Below are 18945 nucleotides of genomic sequence, written 5' to 3'. Positions count from 1 at the left end.
ATCAAAGAATTAGCATTATTCAACATTTATTCTAGAGATATAGCTAATATTATGATACAAAATAATCAGAGAACATACAAAAATCAAACTATCCAAGCGATATGGAGTCTATCAAGTACTATATATCAATTAATTAATTTACTAAAATCTTTGAAATAAAGAAACCATATATAAAAGTAGTTGAAGAAAAACGAGAGGGAAACTTAACTTAAAGGCAACGGAGACCCTGCAACAAACCTATAGGTACATGAGGGACACCTCGAATCTAAAACGAAAACAACACCCCTCGTTCTTTCCATTAAAAGGAACCCTTCACCTCTCTCCATCTCCACCTCCACCTCCACCACCACCACCACCCTGTGTTCTCCACCATGCAAGCCAGCGCCGGCCTAGTCGCCGGATCTCACAACCGGAACGAGCTCGTAGTCATCCATGGCCACGAAGAACACAAGCCTTTGAAGGATTTGACTGGTCAAGTCTGTGAGATATGTGGTGACGAGATCGGCGTCACAGTCGCCGGAGATTTGTTTGTAGCATGTAACGAGTGTGGTTTTCCGGTGTGTCGACCATGCTACGAGTATGAGAGAAGAGAAGGTAGCCAGAACTGCCCTCAATGCAAAACCCGATACAAACGTCTCAAAGGTTTGACTTTGACCTCAAAAAACTCAAAATCTTATCCAGGTTTGTTTTTCTTACGAATGGATTAAGTATTAAATATTAATTATACATTTATAGGAAGTCCTAGGGTTGAAGGAGACGACGATGAGGAAGATGTGGATGACATTGAACATGAATTCAATATTGATGATGATCAAAACAAGAACAACACTATTGCAGAAGCAATGCTTCAAGGAAAGATGAGTTATGGTCGAGGACATGAAGATGATGACAATGCTCAATATCCACCTGTCATTGCTGGCCGTTCGAAACCCGTAAGGAACAACTTTTGATTTTATAAAGATCGAGACAGATAAGATTGTGTCTAGCTGATATAATGTTAGTAAGAAATGTTGAATCATGGAATCTCCCTCTAGTCTCTAATATATACAAAGACAGAGTAGACTGTGTTTAGCTGATGTGGGACACTAACAAGCGACGGAAACTAACTAGATTAAGTGCCATGGATGTAGGTAAGTGGCGAGTTCCCAATATCGAGCCAACCTCATGGAGAGCAAACGTTGTCCTCACTTCATAAACGTGTGCATCCTTATTCGGCTCATGAGCTTGGTACATTTTTTAACTTTTTTTTATGTCATTTGAAAGAATTAATAGTTATGAAATAATAATTGGATGAATTCCTTTCATAGGAAGTGGAAGATGGGATGAAAAGAAAGATGGAGGGTGGAAAGAAAGAATGGATGACTGGAAAATGCAGCAAGGAAATCTTGGTACTGAAGTTGATGATTCAGCTGATCCTGATATGGCCATGTATGTTTAATTTTGTCCTCAATGTAATAAAGTTTCAAACTTTTATCTGACTCATATAAAATTCAATCTTTTCATATGATACAGGTTAGATGAAGCAAGACAACCACTTTCAAGGAAAGTACCGATTGCATCCAGCAAGATCAATCCTTACAGAATGGTGATTGTGGCTCGTCTTTTTATCTTGGCAATCTTTCTTCGTTACAGAATCATGAACCCTGTGCATGATGCATTCGGGTTATGGTTGACATCTGTTATCTGTGAGATCTGGTTCGCTTTCTCATGGATCCTCGATCAGTTCCCGAAATGGTTCCCAATCGATCGTGAAACTTATCTAGATCGCCTTTCTCTCAGGTAGTGATCATGATCACAGACTAATAACTGGCTCTGATACCACGTTCAAATTTGTGAGCTCATTGGTTTTGTGATGCACAGGTATGAGAGGGAAGGTGAGCCGAATATGTTATGTCCGGTGGATATATTTGTGAGTACAGTGGATCCATTGAAGGAGCCTCCACTTGTTACAGCTAACACCGTTTTATCGATTCTAGCTATGGACTACCCGGTTGATAAAATCTCATGTTACATATCTGATGATGGGGCTTCGATGCTTACCTTCGAATCACTATCGGAAACCGCGGAATTCGCACGAAAATGGGTTCCGTTTTGTAAGAAATTTACCATTGAGCCGCGAGCTCCTGAAATGTACTTTTCGGATAAAATCGATTACCTTAAGGATAAAGTTCAACCCACGTTTGTCAAGGAAAGACGCGCCATGAAGGTATTTATTATTTAATATTTTTTCTATGATGTTTTAGTGTAATCAGGCTCTGATACCATGTTAAAAATTGTTTTTTTTTAGAGAGAATATGAAGAATTTAAGGTACGAGTTAATGCGCTTGTAGCGAAAGCTATAAAAGTACCTGCGGAAGGTTGGATCATGCAAGATGGGACACCGTGGCCGGGGAATAACACGAAAGATCACCCGGGAATGATTCAAGTGTTTCTTGGTCAAAGTGGAGGGACTGATGTCGAAGGAAACGAACTTCCTCGTCTTGTTTATGTTTCTCGTGAAAAGAGACCTGGTTTTCAACATCACAAGAAAGCCGGTGCCATGAATGCCCTGGTAATGATCACATCAGCTTGACACAGTCTCATCTGACTATTCATCTTGTAGTCTACCCTTTTTTAAGGGCTATTTTGAAGAGAAATATAATTGTAACGAATATGTGATTGTTGTGGGTGTTTTTTGGATTTACAGGTGAGAGTTTCCGCGGTTTTGACGAATGCTCCTTTTATGCTGAACTTGGATTGTGATCATTACTTAAACAATAGCAAGGCTGCACGAGAGGCGATGTGTTTCTTGATGGATCCACAAATAGGAAGAAAGGTTTGCTACGTTCAGTTTCCACAAAGGTTCGATGGCATAGACAGGCACGATCGATATGCCAATAGGAACACCGTCTTCTTCGATGTAAACATACAAAAACTATTAGTTTTTATTTAATGATATTGAAATTTGGTGTTTAATCGATGTATGTTTTTGTCTTTTTTCAGATTAACATGAAGGGTTTAGATGGAATTCAAGGCCCGGTATATGTCGGAACAGGATGTGTGTTCAGAAGACAAGCATTATACGGGTATGACCCACCAAAGGGTCCCAAGAGGCCGAAAATGGTGAGTTGTGACTGCTGCCCTTGTTTTGGACGCCGTAAGAAGCTTCCCAAGTATGAAAAACATGGACCGGGTGGCGATTTGGAAAACATCCAAGGATACGATGATGATAAAGAACTTTTGAAATCTCAAATGAACTTTGAAAAGAAGTTTGGACAATCGGCTATCTTTGTCACCTCCACTTTAATGGTGGATGGTGGAGTTCCACCATCTTCAAGCCCCGCATCGCTTCTCAAAGAAGCCATTCATGTCATCAGTTGTGGGTATGAAGACAAAACCGAATGGGGTTTGGAGGTAAAAACACATTATTTGTATGTTAGTTGATTGAATCTCATATTCAACTCCTCTCACAAATTCCCTTTATCATATAGTTGGGCTGGATTTATGGGTCGATCACGGAAGACATTCTAACAGGATTCAAGATGCATTGTCGTGGATGGAGGTCGATATACTGTATGCCAAAACGACCCGCTTTCAAAGGATCGGCTCCGATCAATCTCTCGGATCGTCTAAATCAAGTACTCCGGTGGGCCCTCGGCTCAGTCGAGATCTTTTTCAGTCGGCACAGCCCCGTTTGGTATGGCTACAAAGGCGGTAACCTAAAATGGCTCGAGCGGTTATCCTATGTCAACACCACCGTCTACCCCTTCACCTCCCTCCCCCTTCTCGCATACTGCACCCTCCCCGCCGTCTGCCTCCTCACCGGAAAGTTCATTATGCCGGAGATTAGCACCTTAGCAAGTCTCTTCTTCATTTCTCTTTTTCTCTCCATTTTCACCACTGGAATCCTCGAGCTCCGGTGGAGCGGTGTCAGCATTGAGGAGTGGTGGAGGAACGAGCAATTTTGGGTGATTGGTGGTGTATCGGCTCATTTGTTTGCGGTTGTACAAGGTTTGTTAAAGATTTTGGCGGGAATAGATACGAATTTCACAGTGACATCGAAAGCTTCGGATGATGAGGATTTCGGGGAGTTGTACGCATTTAAATGGACAACTTTACTCATTCCTCCGACTACTATTTTGATCATTAACATGGTTGGGGTTGTGGCGGGGATTTCTGATGCGATTAACAACGGGTACCAATCGTGGGGCCCACTATTCGGGAAGTTGTTCTTTGCGTTTTGGGTGATTGTTCATCTTTACCCGTTTCTTAAAGGTCTCATGGGAAAGCAGAATAGAACCCCGACTATTGTGGTTATATGGTCTATTCTTCTTGCTTCTATCTTCTCGTTGCTTTGGGTCAGGATTGACCCGTTTGTGTTGAAAACTAAAGGACCCGATGTCAAGCAATGTGGACTCAATTGCTGAACATGAACATGAAATACCTCCTCCTTCAAGTGAAAAGTTTTGTTCATTGTACTCGATGAAAAAAGTTTGTTTCTGTTAAGATTGTAATCTAATGCCGATCAAAGAAAGTTTGTTTCTATTGAGAGTGCTTTCTGATGATATATTTTGAATTTCTGTGTTGTGACGTTTAAGCATACAACAAAGTTTAAATTCTAGAGTAAATTACACATTTCATCCATATGTTTGGTTTGTGGCACTATGGTCCTTAAAGCATGGTATCATTGCATGTTTGGTCCCCCGACAGTAACTTTTTTTTTTTTTTTGAGTTTTGATTTTCCTTTGTTTTTACTTTAATCTTAGATTTGAACTTTTATGGGTTAGTTAAAATGTGTTTTTTTAATAGGATTTTTTTTGAAGATGAGATGAAGAATATGAAGAAGACAAGGACATATTTGTCATTTAACATAGACATAAGAGATACCGTGTTGACAAAAGCTCTAATTTACTCTAACTTGTAATTTCTTTTTTGCATTTCTTTTCTAGTAAAGATGTTAAAAATGACAATAAGAAGAGGAATAAAGCTAGAACCATTGCATTACCATTGATATGGATACATAAACCGGTAACATTTTTTTGCTATAATTACCCCCAACACCTCTCCTAAAGTGATGGGAGAAAAAGAAGCACTCACACACACACACAAAAGAAAACTGTACACACACTATATGTTGTCGTTGACGTATTTTCTTTTTTTTCTTAAGAATATAAAGTGAAGTTAGTGTAGAACATGGATGGAGTCATTTATGGGCGAAATCATAGACTCTTCAAATCTTGTTTCAACTGTATGAGATGTGTCCTAAGGGTGTATTCCTCTACCTGTATATATCCAAAAAAAATCAACATCAAGATAATCCAAACATTTCTACAAAAGTCTTATTCTTGTTACATTGTAGCTGCTAAAACTCGAACTCTTGACCTATTTCACAGAAATACAAGAGGCCCATACTTAGGTCCCCATGTTTGTGGGACAAAAGACATTATGTTTGTGGCATTTATAACAACCATGTTCATTAATAAGCTTCTTAATGGGCAAGTGGTCCACAATCTCTAAAAGCATGAAAACGAATTACCTAATTTGCTAACCTAACTAATTTCTATACACACTACATAATTACGTTTCTAAGAATAGAAAGATCGCATTTTTTATACAACCGAAAATGTAGAATGTTGCCAAAAGTTTCAATACGCAACTACACGCGTGAACGCTATTATTGTATAAATGAGAAGAAAGAAAATTACCCAATTAAAAGAGACATATCATAGTCATATGGCACATCACATCACACAGACACATACCATATGCTTTAATTGCATATGGCATGATGGAGGACCACTAGGCTACCTAAACTTCCTGCCCATAACTTAAACATAGAATGTTACTGTTATGCTTTACTAAAAAGTGGTGGGACTAATATGTAAATATGTTGTTCATTTAGAGTTTTAATAAACTTTTTTGACCATTTAAAATGTAAATATTTATTTACCTGCAGAGAAGATGCACAAGTTAATAAAGCTTCACATTGATCAAGAAGAGCTCTTTCTTGTGCTGCTACAGTTGCAAGTTCAGAAACCACCCAATTTGTCCCCTCCAACTGTAACAAAAGGAATTTATTTATTCACTTTTTATATAAACTTCAAGTAATAAAAAATATAGAACTTACTCTTGATAGTGTAGATTGTAAGGAGGATCCAATCGACTGCATTACTTGAATAGCTGAATAAACCGCTGACTTCACACTTTGTATATTTGCCTTGTAAATTGTAAAAACAAGTGTTATTACTTATTATTAGTTTAATATTAATATTAATACTAATATATAGGTTATTCGATTTTGTCTATGTGGACGCCACGTAGGCATCAAAAACATACCGTTGCCCATCCGGTAACAGGAAGGCGTAAAGTACTTGCTTTTAGATCTTCAATAGCACCATGTAATGCAAAGTTATGGTCTCTTTCAATTGAACACCATTGATTTAAGTAACCAGTTTGAGTCATTAAAATCAAGTAAAGCTTTAACTGCAGTTTCATCTGGTTGATGTTAACCCTCTTTGCAGTTACTGAATCTTGAAGTCGTGACGTTGTTCTCTGTGCATTAAGTAAAGATCTCTGCATCACAAAATACGATAATATCAATATCGGTTTTCAGAATACTATTTTAATTTTTAACTAATATTTACAAAACAGACAAATGAAAGAACCAAACCTCTTACCTCAGCCGTTAGTTTCTGAGAATTTAAGGTGGCTTCCGCGCCGGCGTTAACGAAACGCCACTGGACTTGCCGGTTGTAAAGTAGGCGTAGATTATGAGCGTCTTCTATTCGATTTGCAACCTTTTTCCCCTTTTTAATGTCGGCGATAAATGTGAGAACAGAGACTGTATTCGAATTGCGTAATTGGGGGGAAGGAGTAGGAGTAGATGACGTCACGCCGCGACTAGGACTGGCGCCTCTAGCGGCGGTGGGTGGTGGTGGTGGTGGTGGAGAAATTAAAACCCTTGTTCGCGATGGACTGACACCTCGTGAAATGATACCAGATGACTTATTTGGCGACTGAGATCGAATTGAGTTTTTTTCGGAAAAAAGATTGGATATTCTTTGTGGATTATAGGAAAGCGACGATGGTTTTCTTGAATTTCCGTTTGTGGATTTTGGAGTTACGGGTTCATGATCGGGTGGGTCGATGTTTTTGGTTAAAACATTAGAAGACCCGGTTCTGTTAGGCCATCTATGGTGATCAAATCGATCGAAAGGTTTAGAATTTTCTAAGTGATCGATGGTGTTTTTGCCTTTGAGAGGACTTCTATTTCTCTCCGGCGTAGCTTTCCGGTATGTCGGTTGTGGTGGTGTTACAGTCGGTTTATGGCCGACATTTGACGAAGGCTTCAATGTCCGATCAAACATGGCTTGAGGAGGAGGCTTCTCTTTCTTACTAATCGGCATTGAAAATGCTGTTGATTGGAAAGCAACATTTAGGCTTCGCATTCTTGAAGGCCATAACGACTCCGGCAATTTACTACTACCAGTCGCCTTTCTTGCGGCGAGTTCGGTGTAAATAGATGTATCGTGAACTGGGGTGGAGGGGGACGGCGGCGACGGTGGTGTTGCTGCCGCTGGCGGTTGTCTGCGTCCGGCGGATACAGCTCTCTTTGAAATCGGCGCTGACGTTGAAGTTGTGACTGTTGTTTTGGTGTTTGGAGAAGGAAAACGCCGTGGTGTAGGTGATTTGTACCTTGAATTAACGTCCCGATGAATTCTTCCATTGTTTTTGATCTTTCGGGTGTCTGATGCTTGATTTGATTCACATACGTCCATCCACTCTATTCGAATTCAACCACATTGATGTCTTCTATCACACGAACAACACATTTGCCAAAAATAATCCACGAATTTCTTGAAAAGACGATGGAATTTGCTTTCTTCTTCTTCTTCTTCTGTTCTATCCTTTCACTGTCATTATTAAACAGAAGATAATATGATGAAAAAAGAAAAAAAGTGATAAAAAGTACACATCTTTACAGGCACACAGATCTGAAAATGCGAAACCTTTTGTAACTTGGAGCCAAAATAAAGCAAATGGATATCTTTGAATCATAATAACAAACTAAATATGATCATAAACAACTAAACATCATCAAGAAAATTGCACTTTAAGAATATTACACTTACACTTACACTTACTCTTACAGCTCATAAAAAAAAGGGAAAAGTGCGTTTGTTTGATTGGAGGAATGCAACCCATTTAACTCGAATACTGGAAACAGTAGGAAGAAAGGGAAGGCGATAGGTACAAGAGATGAGATGGAGGGGTGCGTAGGATAAGATTATGAGAAGAATCCTGCTAAAAAACACAAAAACTGCCACCTGTTGTCTCTTTCACGGATTTGCCATGGTCGACAGGACTGAAAGGAAAAGGAGTTGCAGAGTAATGGCGGAAATTCACACAATATAATCTTGAAAACATTGATGAACAAAAATACAATCCCACCAGATTGTCTAATACTTTATATTTATTCTTTGTTTGTCTACATCTGAGTAAAGATTATTTAATACAATCAACATTTTGGATTTTTAAACTTTAGAAGCTTACTTTTTACATTTACAGTCAAAGGTTAACTGTAAATATTAGATTATGGTCAATAATAAGCATGTAATGATGGGATTATGGAAGCATCCATGGAGGACCATGTGCCAAACAGGATCATTGTCCCTCCTTGTGATTAATTCACTGAATCCGTTCACACAGACACAAAACATATACTATTTATCAATATAAAACTCAACCTAATTAACTAAAGGCTAAAAGATATTTAGGTAAAGATCTCATTATTACATAATGAAATGCATATTGAGATTGATTAAGCTGAAATGAAACAACATGAACACCTTTTAACCAAATACCACTTAATGATAGATGTATGAACCCTATATCATACATATTCAAAACTCAGAAGCTACATATATGATACTCTTTTGATACTTATCATAGTTATTGACTTTGTTCAAAAGATCAATATATTTATATCAATTTGATACTTTTAAGAACCAAGGAAGAAACCTCATACAAATTACAAAAATCCCAATTTTCTATAATATAACAGTAAATAATTCAGAGAACCATACATGATGTAGTGGCTGGATTCCACAGATTTCTGTCTGAAATATCAGGAACTGTGTCGAAGTAAGAGATATCAATATAAAATATACTATCATTCTACATCATATATTTTTCTATAAACTAAAACAGATCTGCATAGAGATTGATTCTATTCTTTTTCATCTCGATGCTCTCGGATACCGTAGACATGAAAATAAATATTCAATAAAAACTGATTAAACTTCTAACTCCTGATTCACCATTAATGACATTAAATTTGACCTCGAAACTGAAAGTTGACGGTGAATTAGTTAATCTAGTCAACAATTTAAACGATACTAAACGTAATTTGAAATTTTCACCGGATGCACACAAATTAAACACAGGATAGAGTGAAAAATAATCTGACCGGTGATCAATTAGACTAGATGACCGGAGATTGCTGAGAGGGCTGAATATTCCGGCGACGCAGCCGTTAAGTTTTGAATATTGAATCAGTCAATATCAGGAATTCGAAAAGCGGGAGAGAGAAAGAGAGACGGCTTCTAGTTATAAACAGGTAATCGTTCGGTTGAAGGAGAAGAGATGAGTATTTTGTCACATTTTACTAATGACCAAAATAACATTTAATATTTTTTAATTAAAATATTAATATTTTTAGTGAAATTGTAGCATACAAAATCTGATCCGGAAAAGCTTGTAGGTATAATCTGGCATGACCCTGGCCAAAAAGAAAAGAAAATACATCTTATTTTTAATATTAAAAGCTTACAAACATAAATTTAATATGTAACTTATATATTACAAATACTTTGAAGATAGTTAAAAAAAATATATATATATATATATTATAAGCATTGTAGATTTGTAGTTGTAGTATTTTGTGTGCATAGAGTAAAATGCCCGTAAAATATAGCCGTTAACATAATCAATAATAAAGTTTGAAATTTATTAAATAACAAAAAAAACCCATGAACACAAATAACCAAATCATTTCTCAATTCCAATTTTCAGGGATTCTGTTTCTCATCATATAACAACAACGGTTCTTTGTGACTAAGAAATCAATCACGTTTGATTTGAACATATAAGTGTCATAGCTTTGTGCATCTCCTATGTTTTTATATGCCGATATCACATTGTTAGATCTCCACTTCTCATACATTTGACCAATTTTAAGATAATTTTGACCCAAAAGGCCAAAACAAACAATAGTTTTTCACTTACCATTTATTTTCGAGAAGCATCCATATACAGACATAAACTAATTTAAAAACAAATAAACCCTAAAAGCCTTGTATATAATGGTTAAAAAACCTTCAAAGTTTGTATAACGATTAGACCATGTTAATGAGAAAATTTTACTTGATGAATAAGACACCTCCATCTTTCAACATAAGAATTAATTTTATTTGGTTCATATAAAAAGATATGTTATACATCAGCTTCTTATAATTAGGAAATTGGAATACAACATGCTAACAAAAACCCCAATTAGGACCACTAGAACCAAGCACGATGTATCGATTACAATTCTCTCGATATGTCTCTGCCTTGTGGGGCTCAAGATCTGTTCATTCATTCGCCAATTTATACTTTTCTGAAAATTACACTATATTAGAAAAGAGAAAAGAAATTAGCAGTTTTTATATTTTTAAGTTAGATACTAAAATTTAGGGGGTGTTTGGATTAGATTTTTAGCTTATTGTTTATAGTTTATTTGTGGTGGGAATAAGCAATAAGCATGGGGAAGGATGCTTATTAAAATTAGCTTATTTAGCCTAATAAGCTGAATTTTATCCAAACACCTAAATTAGCTTATTGTAGGAATAAGCAATAAGCACCTCTTTTTTTCCTATCGAAACACCCCCTTAGATTTTCATCCTAAACACAATACATTGGATTTTCTAAAATTTGAAACCTACATAGTCCCCCCCCCCCCCCCCCCCCCCTCTCCCTTGGGTCTCGCGTCGGATTTTATAATTTTTTGAAAAAATATACAGTTCGTCTTTAGTTTAAATGTCAAATTATGTGTTTAATCTATATTTTTAAAACATAACTCAGATTATATATATATATATATATATATATATATATATATATATATATATATATATATATATATATATATATATATATATATATATATATATATATATATATAGAAGTGAGATCGGTTATGAACTCATAGTTTCCCGAGAACTTAAAGTGGACCGTTAGATCAAAAGTAATTCATTAAGGACATGATTGTTATCTTACCAATCTCATTTTTTTAGAACGACAATCCTATCTACACCTAAACTACTCTTAATTTCACCTATGTTTCTAATGAGACTTGAACCCTCAACCTCTATAATGGAGGGCAACACCCGATACCACCGGGCTAGAAGCCCTTTGGTTATCAATCTCATTTAATATTTAATTTTTTGTGTTACTGAAAATATTAATAGAAATGTCTAAAAATTTACATAATAAATCAAATTTTCGGATTATTTTAAAAATAGTATTTTTCGATTTTTTTTAAAAAAGTGCAGATTTTTAAGGAAAAATATTTTTTTTTAAACAAACTATAATTTTTTTAAAAGCATTAAAAAATCAATAAAAAAACTAAAATATTTAAAAAATACAATAATTTTTAACCAAAAAAACCAACATTTTAGATACATATGTGCATATTTTTTACAAATGCATATATGCATATTTCATATACTGGAATATTTGTAATGAAATCATATGAAAACTCAATTTATTTACTAATCTATAAACAAAATAGAATAAGTATTCTATTCGATACAAAATAAAATATAAAAAACAAAAAAAAATGATACAATTTTTCAAAGCATTTTCATGTCTATGTCAATATTTCCATATTTTCTTCAATTTATCATTTTCCACCTCTTCAATATTCAACACAATTTCTACCAAATATACAAAATAAATTAAAATAATAATAATAATAATAATTTATTGATGCAAAAACAATACCAAAAATACATATGTGATTTACATATGATTAACATATGAATCACATGCGATTCACATATGAATCACATTTACAAATGACATTATATGTGAATTACATAAGACTTTTCATATGAATCACATTTGATTCATATGTGAATCACTTGTGATTTACATGTGAACAAAAATTAGAAAAAAAAATGGTTTGTAGTTTATATCTATTGAAAGCAATTTATTTCGTGTGAAATGAATCCAAAATCAAATCGGAAACTAAGAGCTAACTGTCACACCCCAAAATCGGAACGGCGGAAACGTTCTGGGGCGGAGGATATCATGTAATGTATCACAACAATGCAAAGTAGTAAACAAACAACAACATCATCCATTGCATTAATAGTATAATTTTAGTTACACGTGTGTTCTTTCATAGTATAAGACAACAAAATGCACAATAAAAATAAAAGACGAGTCTGAACTGCTCCATCTTCACAAAACCTGGTCGTCGTACCTGTCTATTTGTGACCTGAGAATACAAGTTATTTTGAAAGCAAGTATCAGCCAAAAAGCTGGTGAATTCATAAGTATTAATGTGTCTTTGATTTGTAAAACTTGTAATGAAAGTCTTGACATTGTTTTGAAAGAAAGTTCGTACAAGTGTGGAAATGTTTGTAAGTAAAGGAAAGCGTTTGAAAAACCCTAGAAATCCCTATGATTTCTATTAGTATAGATGAAATCTTCTACCAAGACCTAAGTGTTTTGAAAGTAACAAAGATGGTTTTTCCCTTGTATGACTACTATTAACAATATATATATATATATATATATATATATATATATATATATATATATATATATATATATATATTCTACCTCATCATTCATGTGAATGTAACACAAAATAAAAGTAATAGGAAAAATATAGCCATGTAAGTGTTTATCCTTTTGTATTAGGATCAACCCGACATCGCGACTACCGAAATAGTAATAACCTTAGACGTCTGTAGATGTTCATTTTCCTCTGTAGCATATAGCAGGGCGTAGGACTGGTTAGTCCCGTAAAGGTACCCTGATATAAGTATTAACCGTAGGCATCCGTAGATGTTCATTACCTCTGTTGCTAACAGTTGGGTGCCGGAATGGTTAGTCCCGTCTAGTAAGTAAGTAGTCTTCTCACGAGACCCGCTGTAGGTAAGTAATAATATGATTGGTAGTCCCTATTCTACATTTGGAACTAAAGGTGACTTCCGCAACGAATCGCTAGGTCGAAATACATATTTATTACCAAATCATATAGGCCCAAACTATACATATAATAGCTTACTAGGGATATATGAACGTATACCTTTGCTACCCAAAGGTACTGAACTGACTGACTAGAACTATTATGTTCATATATGTAAGTGTATTCAAGTAAGTGTATCCCTTCATATATCATTTAGTATAGACTCATGAATGAACTAACTCTGGTGTATTCCTTGTACTTGGAATAGTAAGTAGTATCTCCTAACTATACCTATAATAGTTACTAGTAAGGTACAAGTATACTGAAGGTATACCTTTGCTAGCCAAAGGTATTGAACTGACTGAGGGTACTTTTATGTCTATATATGTATACATTATATATAACTAATAGTTGAATGACCTTCGGACGGGTACTCGATACCCTACCAGACCACATCCCAACGAGGAAAAGGAAATAAAGCGGGATAGCCTTCCTAAGTCCTTCAAGCATTACTTATATAACCATACATATACAGGCATGTATTTGATAATATAAAAGCATAAAAGGAGTTTTATAAAGCCTTTGAAAAAGATTAATATCTAAGAAAAGTTCGACTTGATGTTGGTTTATAAAGCGGTTTGATAAAGAGTTTTGAACATATAAAACCTTTAATGAAACATTTGAAGAAATTTGTTTAGTAAAACAACTAACGTATAGTAAATCTTATCGCATGTTAGTTATTAATCACATGTGATTGATATAATAACTAGCATGATTCAACCTGTATTCTCCCCCATAAACTATTTAAAGTCATTTAGAAACATTTAAAAGGTTAATTCAAGGGGTATGAACTCACCTGTAGCAAGTGGTTTGAATGAACTGAAGATGTAGGATTACTAGGTGTCAAGTGAAGTCTTGAACACACTCTATGATCCTAGTTATTATATAATAGACATATGTGTAATCTAATTAGTCAATTAATAACTAATTAATCAAGTTAAGACACTCTAGGACATGGGAACACTTTGTTTCAAGTGTTAAAGATCACAAGGGTTGCAACCAAGTGTTGTAGGGCATGGCTAGTGAGTGTAGGGTTCAAGGAAAACTCCCTAAGGGAGTTTACGGTTTTGTGGTCACAACTAAAAGAGTTTACGGCCGTAAACCCTTGAGTTTACAGCCGAAAGCTCCTACTCTTTTGACCATTTGTTGGTTTGAAGTCTAAAAAGTCCCTATAAGCTTTTCTACTTGAAGTATAAGCCTATGGAAGAAGTTAGGGCACCAATTCAATCCTAATTGGAGTTTACGGTCCCTAAACCATTTTCATTTGAGTTTACTACCGTAAACTCAAAAGGTTTATGGTATTTTGGGGTTTTTTCAAGTCCTTAGCTCAACAAAGAATGGATCCATGCTAGCTTCTACGGCATAGGAAGGAAAATGGGGCATTTATACTTACTTTGGGGTGTTTACGGTTTTGGGAGCTCCCCACACCGTAAACACATATAAAAGATGGATTTTTGTGTCTTTTTATGTGTTAAAAACATCAAGGAAGGATCTAGGCATGTCCCTAAGGCATTGTGAAGGACTAAGGCACCCTTTGGCACCTTTACTTGGTGTTTACGGTTCAAGGACTTCTTGAGCTGTGAACACCTTGTTCTTGGTGTTCTTGGGACATTTTCTTGATGCTTGGAAAGGTAATAAGCTGTACAATACACTAGGGTAGAAGCACTTACTATTTAGAAGCTTGAAAATGTGCTAAGGACCCAAGAACACTAGTGTGTGTTCTTGGTGTTCTTGGTGTTTTGGAAATCTAAACAAAACACGAAATTTGATGGATGAAAAGATGTATAATCACTAGTTGTTATGATATAACAACAAATCAAGCCAAGATGTACTTACGTTTTCGGGAAATCGAGTGAAAGACGGGATGGTAGTTGAGAGTGTTTAGAGTTTGCTCTTGAGATTGCAAGTAAGAAGTGAGGTGCTTTGGGGAGTAAACTCTTGCTTAAGGCATGAGTTTACGGTTTTGGAAGAATTTACGGCCCAAACATAAAAGTTTGGCCGTGAATTTCTTAACTACGTGGTACTTGCGGTTTTGGAATTTCAAGACTCGAGACGGCACTTCCTTTCACCCGTTCGGTTAAAGAATAATTATTATTATAATCAAACGAACGTTAAATTTACTTTTAAATAAATAAAAATAAACTTGACTTATAATTTGAAGTGATTGACTTTAGGGTTTGACCAAACGAAAATTTTCGGGTTATCACACTAACCAAATCAAACTATTTCGTTATGTTGTGAAAAGGAGTTTAGTTTGTGGACACCACCTAAGCATAACCATACCAACCTGATGGTGTTAGGTGTTTTCAATTCAGAATTAGATGAACTTAATAAATAGAATTAAACAATAAACTAATGAAATTAAACGCAATGGAAGCACAAGTATATATAGAAAATTCAAACTATGAAAACCTAGAGTGGAATAATGATAATCAAAGAATGACACAAAGCAATTTAATAATACACATCACAAACATATATACAAATCAAAGATGTCAAACATATGTTTATAATGATTCATCACAAAGGCAATTTGTCATATTAACATTGCAATAATTTTAAACGAATGAAAAACAAAAATAAACCTTATCGGCACACTTCTTCCATAAATTGATTTAGCGTCATCGGAAAATCTGACTGGAAATCGAAACTTACGCTCGCAATTGCTAACATCCAAATATTGAATTGCATCATTGAAGGATCATAATAAAGATTAATCTCGACATTTCATCTCAATATTCATCAATGAACGTAAAAAAAGTCGATGAAGGAGCGGTTATTCATTACAGATCTAGGAGGCAGTGTGGTGTAGTTTTAGGGGAGGCGATAGTCGTGTACGTATCGAAGGAGGCAATAATGGTGCTTTAAGTGGAGATCGGTGGACTTGATGATTTGGCATTTTTTTAGTTAAAAAAATAATAAAGCTTGGGGCCCACCCATCTCTCTCTATCTCTCTCACTCTCTCTCTTTCTCTCTCATACCAGATCTGAACACAACTTGGGTGTTTGGGTATGTTTATAATCATGGTATGCAACTTTTATTGAATCATTGCTACAATGATATCCTAATTCCTAAATACATATAGAAGAGATGAATATTGTATCTAGCTTTTCACCAAAAGAAACTACAAAAATCTACAATTATTGTTCATATCCAACACTACCATTGCAGATACTAGTAAAAGAAACCAAAAACCTGCAAAAAAAAAAACAAACAACGATCGACTGTCTGCTTCTCTCTTTCTCTCTCTCTCTCTCGCTCTCTCTCTCTCTCTCTCCTCCCTCCCTCTCCAACAATAGATTTCTTCACAATGGTTCTTAAGAACAAACACAAGTGTGTTTGGATTTTTGGTTCATCTTTTCTGTAACCACACAAACATACACACAAACACCACCGCCACATTCACCACCATCACTGGAAACTCACAACTCCCTCCATAGATCCCTCATGGTTAATTTTGGTTCCCTAATCATCATATGAACAATATGGTAACAGAAATTGACATGCTTTTGAGCCATATATCTTGCAGTATATTCTCAATTTCATATCATTATCCTCCATGGTGAAGTCCAACGCAACTTTCACCGAGAAAAGAGGTTGAGGCAGCGAGGCTACAATTTTTAATTTGGCTTTGGTTGCAGGTTGCATTACACTTTTACTCTCTGTCATTTGGGGGTTGAGGAAACCTCGAGTTCTATTTTCTAGTTCAAGAAACCCTAACTCGATCATTAAATCCAATAATAAAGCCCTTCTCTCTCTCTATCTTGTTCTCTTTCCCATCATTGTTTTCAACTCCAACAACCACCACCTATTACTACCTGCACCTCTTATAAGGCCGCAAGCACCATTAGTCACCACCCAAACCAAAAAGAAACCAAAATCTAAAACCCTAACCCAAATGAACACAAAATCTAAAGATTGATACTAGAACCAAACCCAAACTAGAATCTAAAACCCAAACCATAATATGAAATTGATACTAGAACCAAACCATAATATGACAATAGAGCAAACATCTGAGAAGGTAAAAAGGGTGGGATTTTATTCGATGGACACACATCTTCATATTCAAGTTTGGATATGAGTGGATCGATGGGGATGCAAAGAATAAGATTTTCATATATGAGACGATGAGGTGTGGCTTTAGGCGGCGTTCAGTCGTGATGTCAGAGACGGTGATGCAACGCTTAGTGGTGTTCGATAGCCTTCAGTAGTGATGTGACTTTCAATTGGTGTTATTATTCCATTATTTATAGATTTCGGGTTATTCTAGGAGACGTAAATTTACGGTTTTAGATGGGATATATGAGGGTAGAGAGCAAAGGGTGGTGGTATGTAATGGTGGTGTGTAGTGTTCTAGGAGTTGTGTGAGTATGAGAGAAAGAGATGATGGTTGAGGTTGGTGTTCCTGGAAATGGGTGTCAAATTTTATAACTATTAGGTGTAATTTTGAGAATAATAACAAAGTCCTTTTAGGGTATCCCTCAAGAGCTAAACGACTTAGATTTGATATATATATATATATATATATATATATATATATATATATATAAAGAAGGAGGGAGAGAGAAAGAGAGAGAGAGAGAGAGAGAGAGAGAGAGAGGTAGTTTATTAATTTATCATAGCTTGGTAAATTAATTAGAAACTAGTTATAACAAATTTAGTATTAATTGGAACTAATTAGAATTATTTTGGTATTCATTAAAAGTATATTGACTAAATTGTAGTTATTCAAAAGTTGAATAGTTGGAACATTCTGACACCCATGCTATGGTTGGACAAAAATTCCTTAGGATAATCCTATGAATTTTCGTCCATAGGGTATGGATAAGCATGATATTTGAATTTGGATTAAATTGGATTATTTAATTATTCAAACATCTTTTATCTACAAGTAACCTCCAGCTATAAATACCCCCTCCTGGCTCCCAGAATTTTTGTCCCTTGCTCCAAGCCTTCTCAAGTTCAAGATTTTGACTCTCCTTCACTTTCTCCTATTTTCTAGTAATTATCCTTTTGGGTGTGATTCTTTATAGACATTAAACTTTAGGTACTAGTTATTCCAAGAGCATAAAGGAATTTAATTTTCAACAAAGGTATCTTCAAGTTAGATGTACACTTTCCTTGGAACAAATTTTGTTGTTTCTGATGCCTATGTATTTACTATTTATTTGGATTAGTAAAAACCTAATAGTTATGTGTGTGAGAGAGAAAGAGATGATGGTTGAGGTTGGTGTTGTTGGAAATGGGTGTCTAATTCTATAAGTAATTGGTGTAATTTTGAGAATAATAACAAAGTCTTTTTAGGGTTGCTCTCAAGAGCTAAAGGACTTAGATTTGATATATATATATATATATATATATATATATATATATATATATATATATATATATATATATATATATACAGGGAAATGATCAAATGAGAACGCCTAAAAGGTTGAGAACGCGAGAACAAGTATATTCATTTGTGATTTCATTATTCATTTGTGGAGAAATAATAATTTTTAACGCAAAATCAACATGAATATGCTTTTTCTCTTCAATTGAAATTAAAGGCGTGAAAATTTATCATTTCTCCACAACTGCATACATGGAATCACAAATGAATATATTTTGTTCTCGTGTTCTCAACCTTTTTGGTGTTCTCATTTATATATATA

General features: G+C 35.1%; 2 protein-coding genes across 7 annotated transcripts; one reads left to right on the top strand and one right to left on the bottom strand.

Moving 5' to 3' along the window:
• The first annotated feature begins 296 nt into the window (after positions 1 to 296).
• Positions 297 to 4623, top strand: LOC111878057 (cellulose synthase A catalytic subunit 7 [UDP-forming]). Its single transcript, XM_023874569.3, has 10 exons — positions 297 to 642; positions 736 to 932; positions 1131 to 1227; positions 1308 to 1428; positions 1513 to 1779; positions 1861 to 2206; positions 2288 to 2551; positions 2687 to 2899; positions 2983 to 3393; positions 3471 to 4623. Exons 1-10 carry the CDS (start codon positions 372 to 374, stop codon positions 4404 to 4406), a joined length of 3123 nt encoding a protein of 1040 aa, XP_023730337.1. The 5' UTR covers positions 297 to 371; the 3' UTR covers positions 4407 to 4623.
• Positions 4624 to 4957: 334 nt separating this feature from the next.
• On the bottom strand, positions 4958 to 9613 carry LOC111878059 (QWRF motif-containing protein 4). 6 transcript variants are annotated; one of them, XM_023874570.3, is made up of 6 exons: positions 9449 to 9613; positions 6657 to 7892; positions 6316 to 6552; positions 6107 to 6196; positions 5930 to 6037; positions 4958 to 5261 (listed from the first exon to the last, which is right to left on the bottom strand). In XM_023874570.3, exons 2-6 carry the CDS (start codon positions 7755 to 7757, stop codon positions 5199 to 5201), a joined length of 1599 nt encoding a protein of 532 aa, XP_023730338.1. In that variant the 5' UTR covers positions 7758 to 7892; positions 9449 to 9613; the 3' UTR covers positions 4958 to 5198. The 6 variants fall into 6 exon arrangements, with proteins under 6 accessions (XP_023730338.1, XP_042752916.1, XP_023730340.1 ...); XM_042896982.1 differs by lacking the exon at positions 9449 to 9613 and adding an exon at positions 9066 to 9084; XM_023874572.3 differs by lacking the exon at positions 9449 to 9613 and adding an exon at positions 8112 to 8950.
• Positions 9614 to 18945: the final 9332 nt, after the last annotated feature.

The sequence above is a fragment of the Lactuca sativa genome, chromosome 8 (genome assembly GCF_002870075.4).
Source record: "Lactuca sativa cultivar Salinas chromosome 8, Lsat_Salinas_v11, whole genome shotgun sequence".
In the NCBI taxonomy this organism is placed as follows: Eukaryota; Viridiplantae; Streptophyta; class Magnoliopsida; order Asterales; family Asteraceae; genus Lactuca; species Lactuca sativa.
The sequence above is the reverse complement of the archived record's forward strand: the minus strand, read 5'-3'. Positions and strand labels throughout refer to the sequence as shown.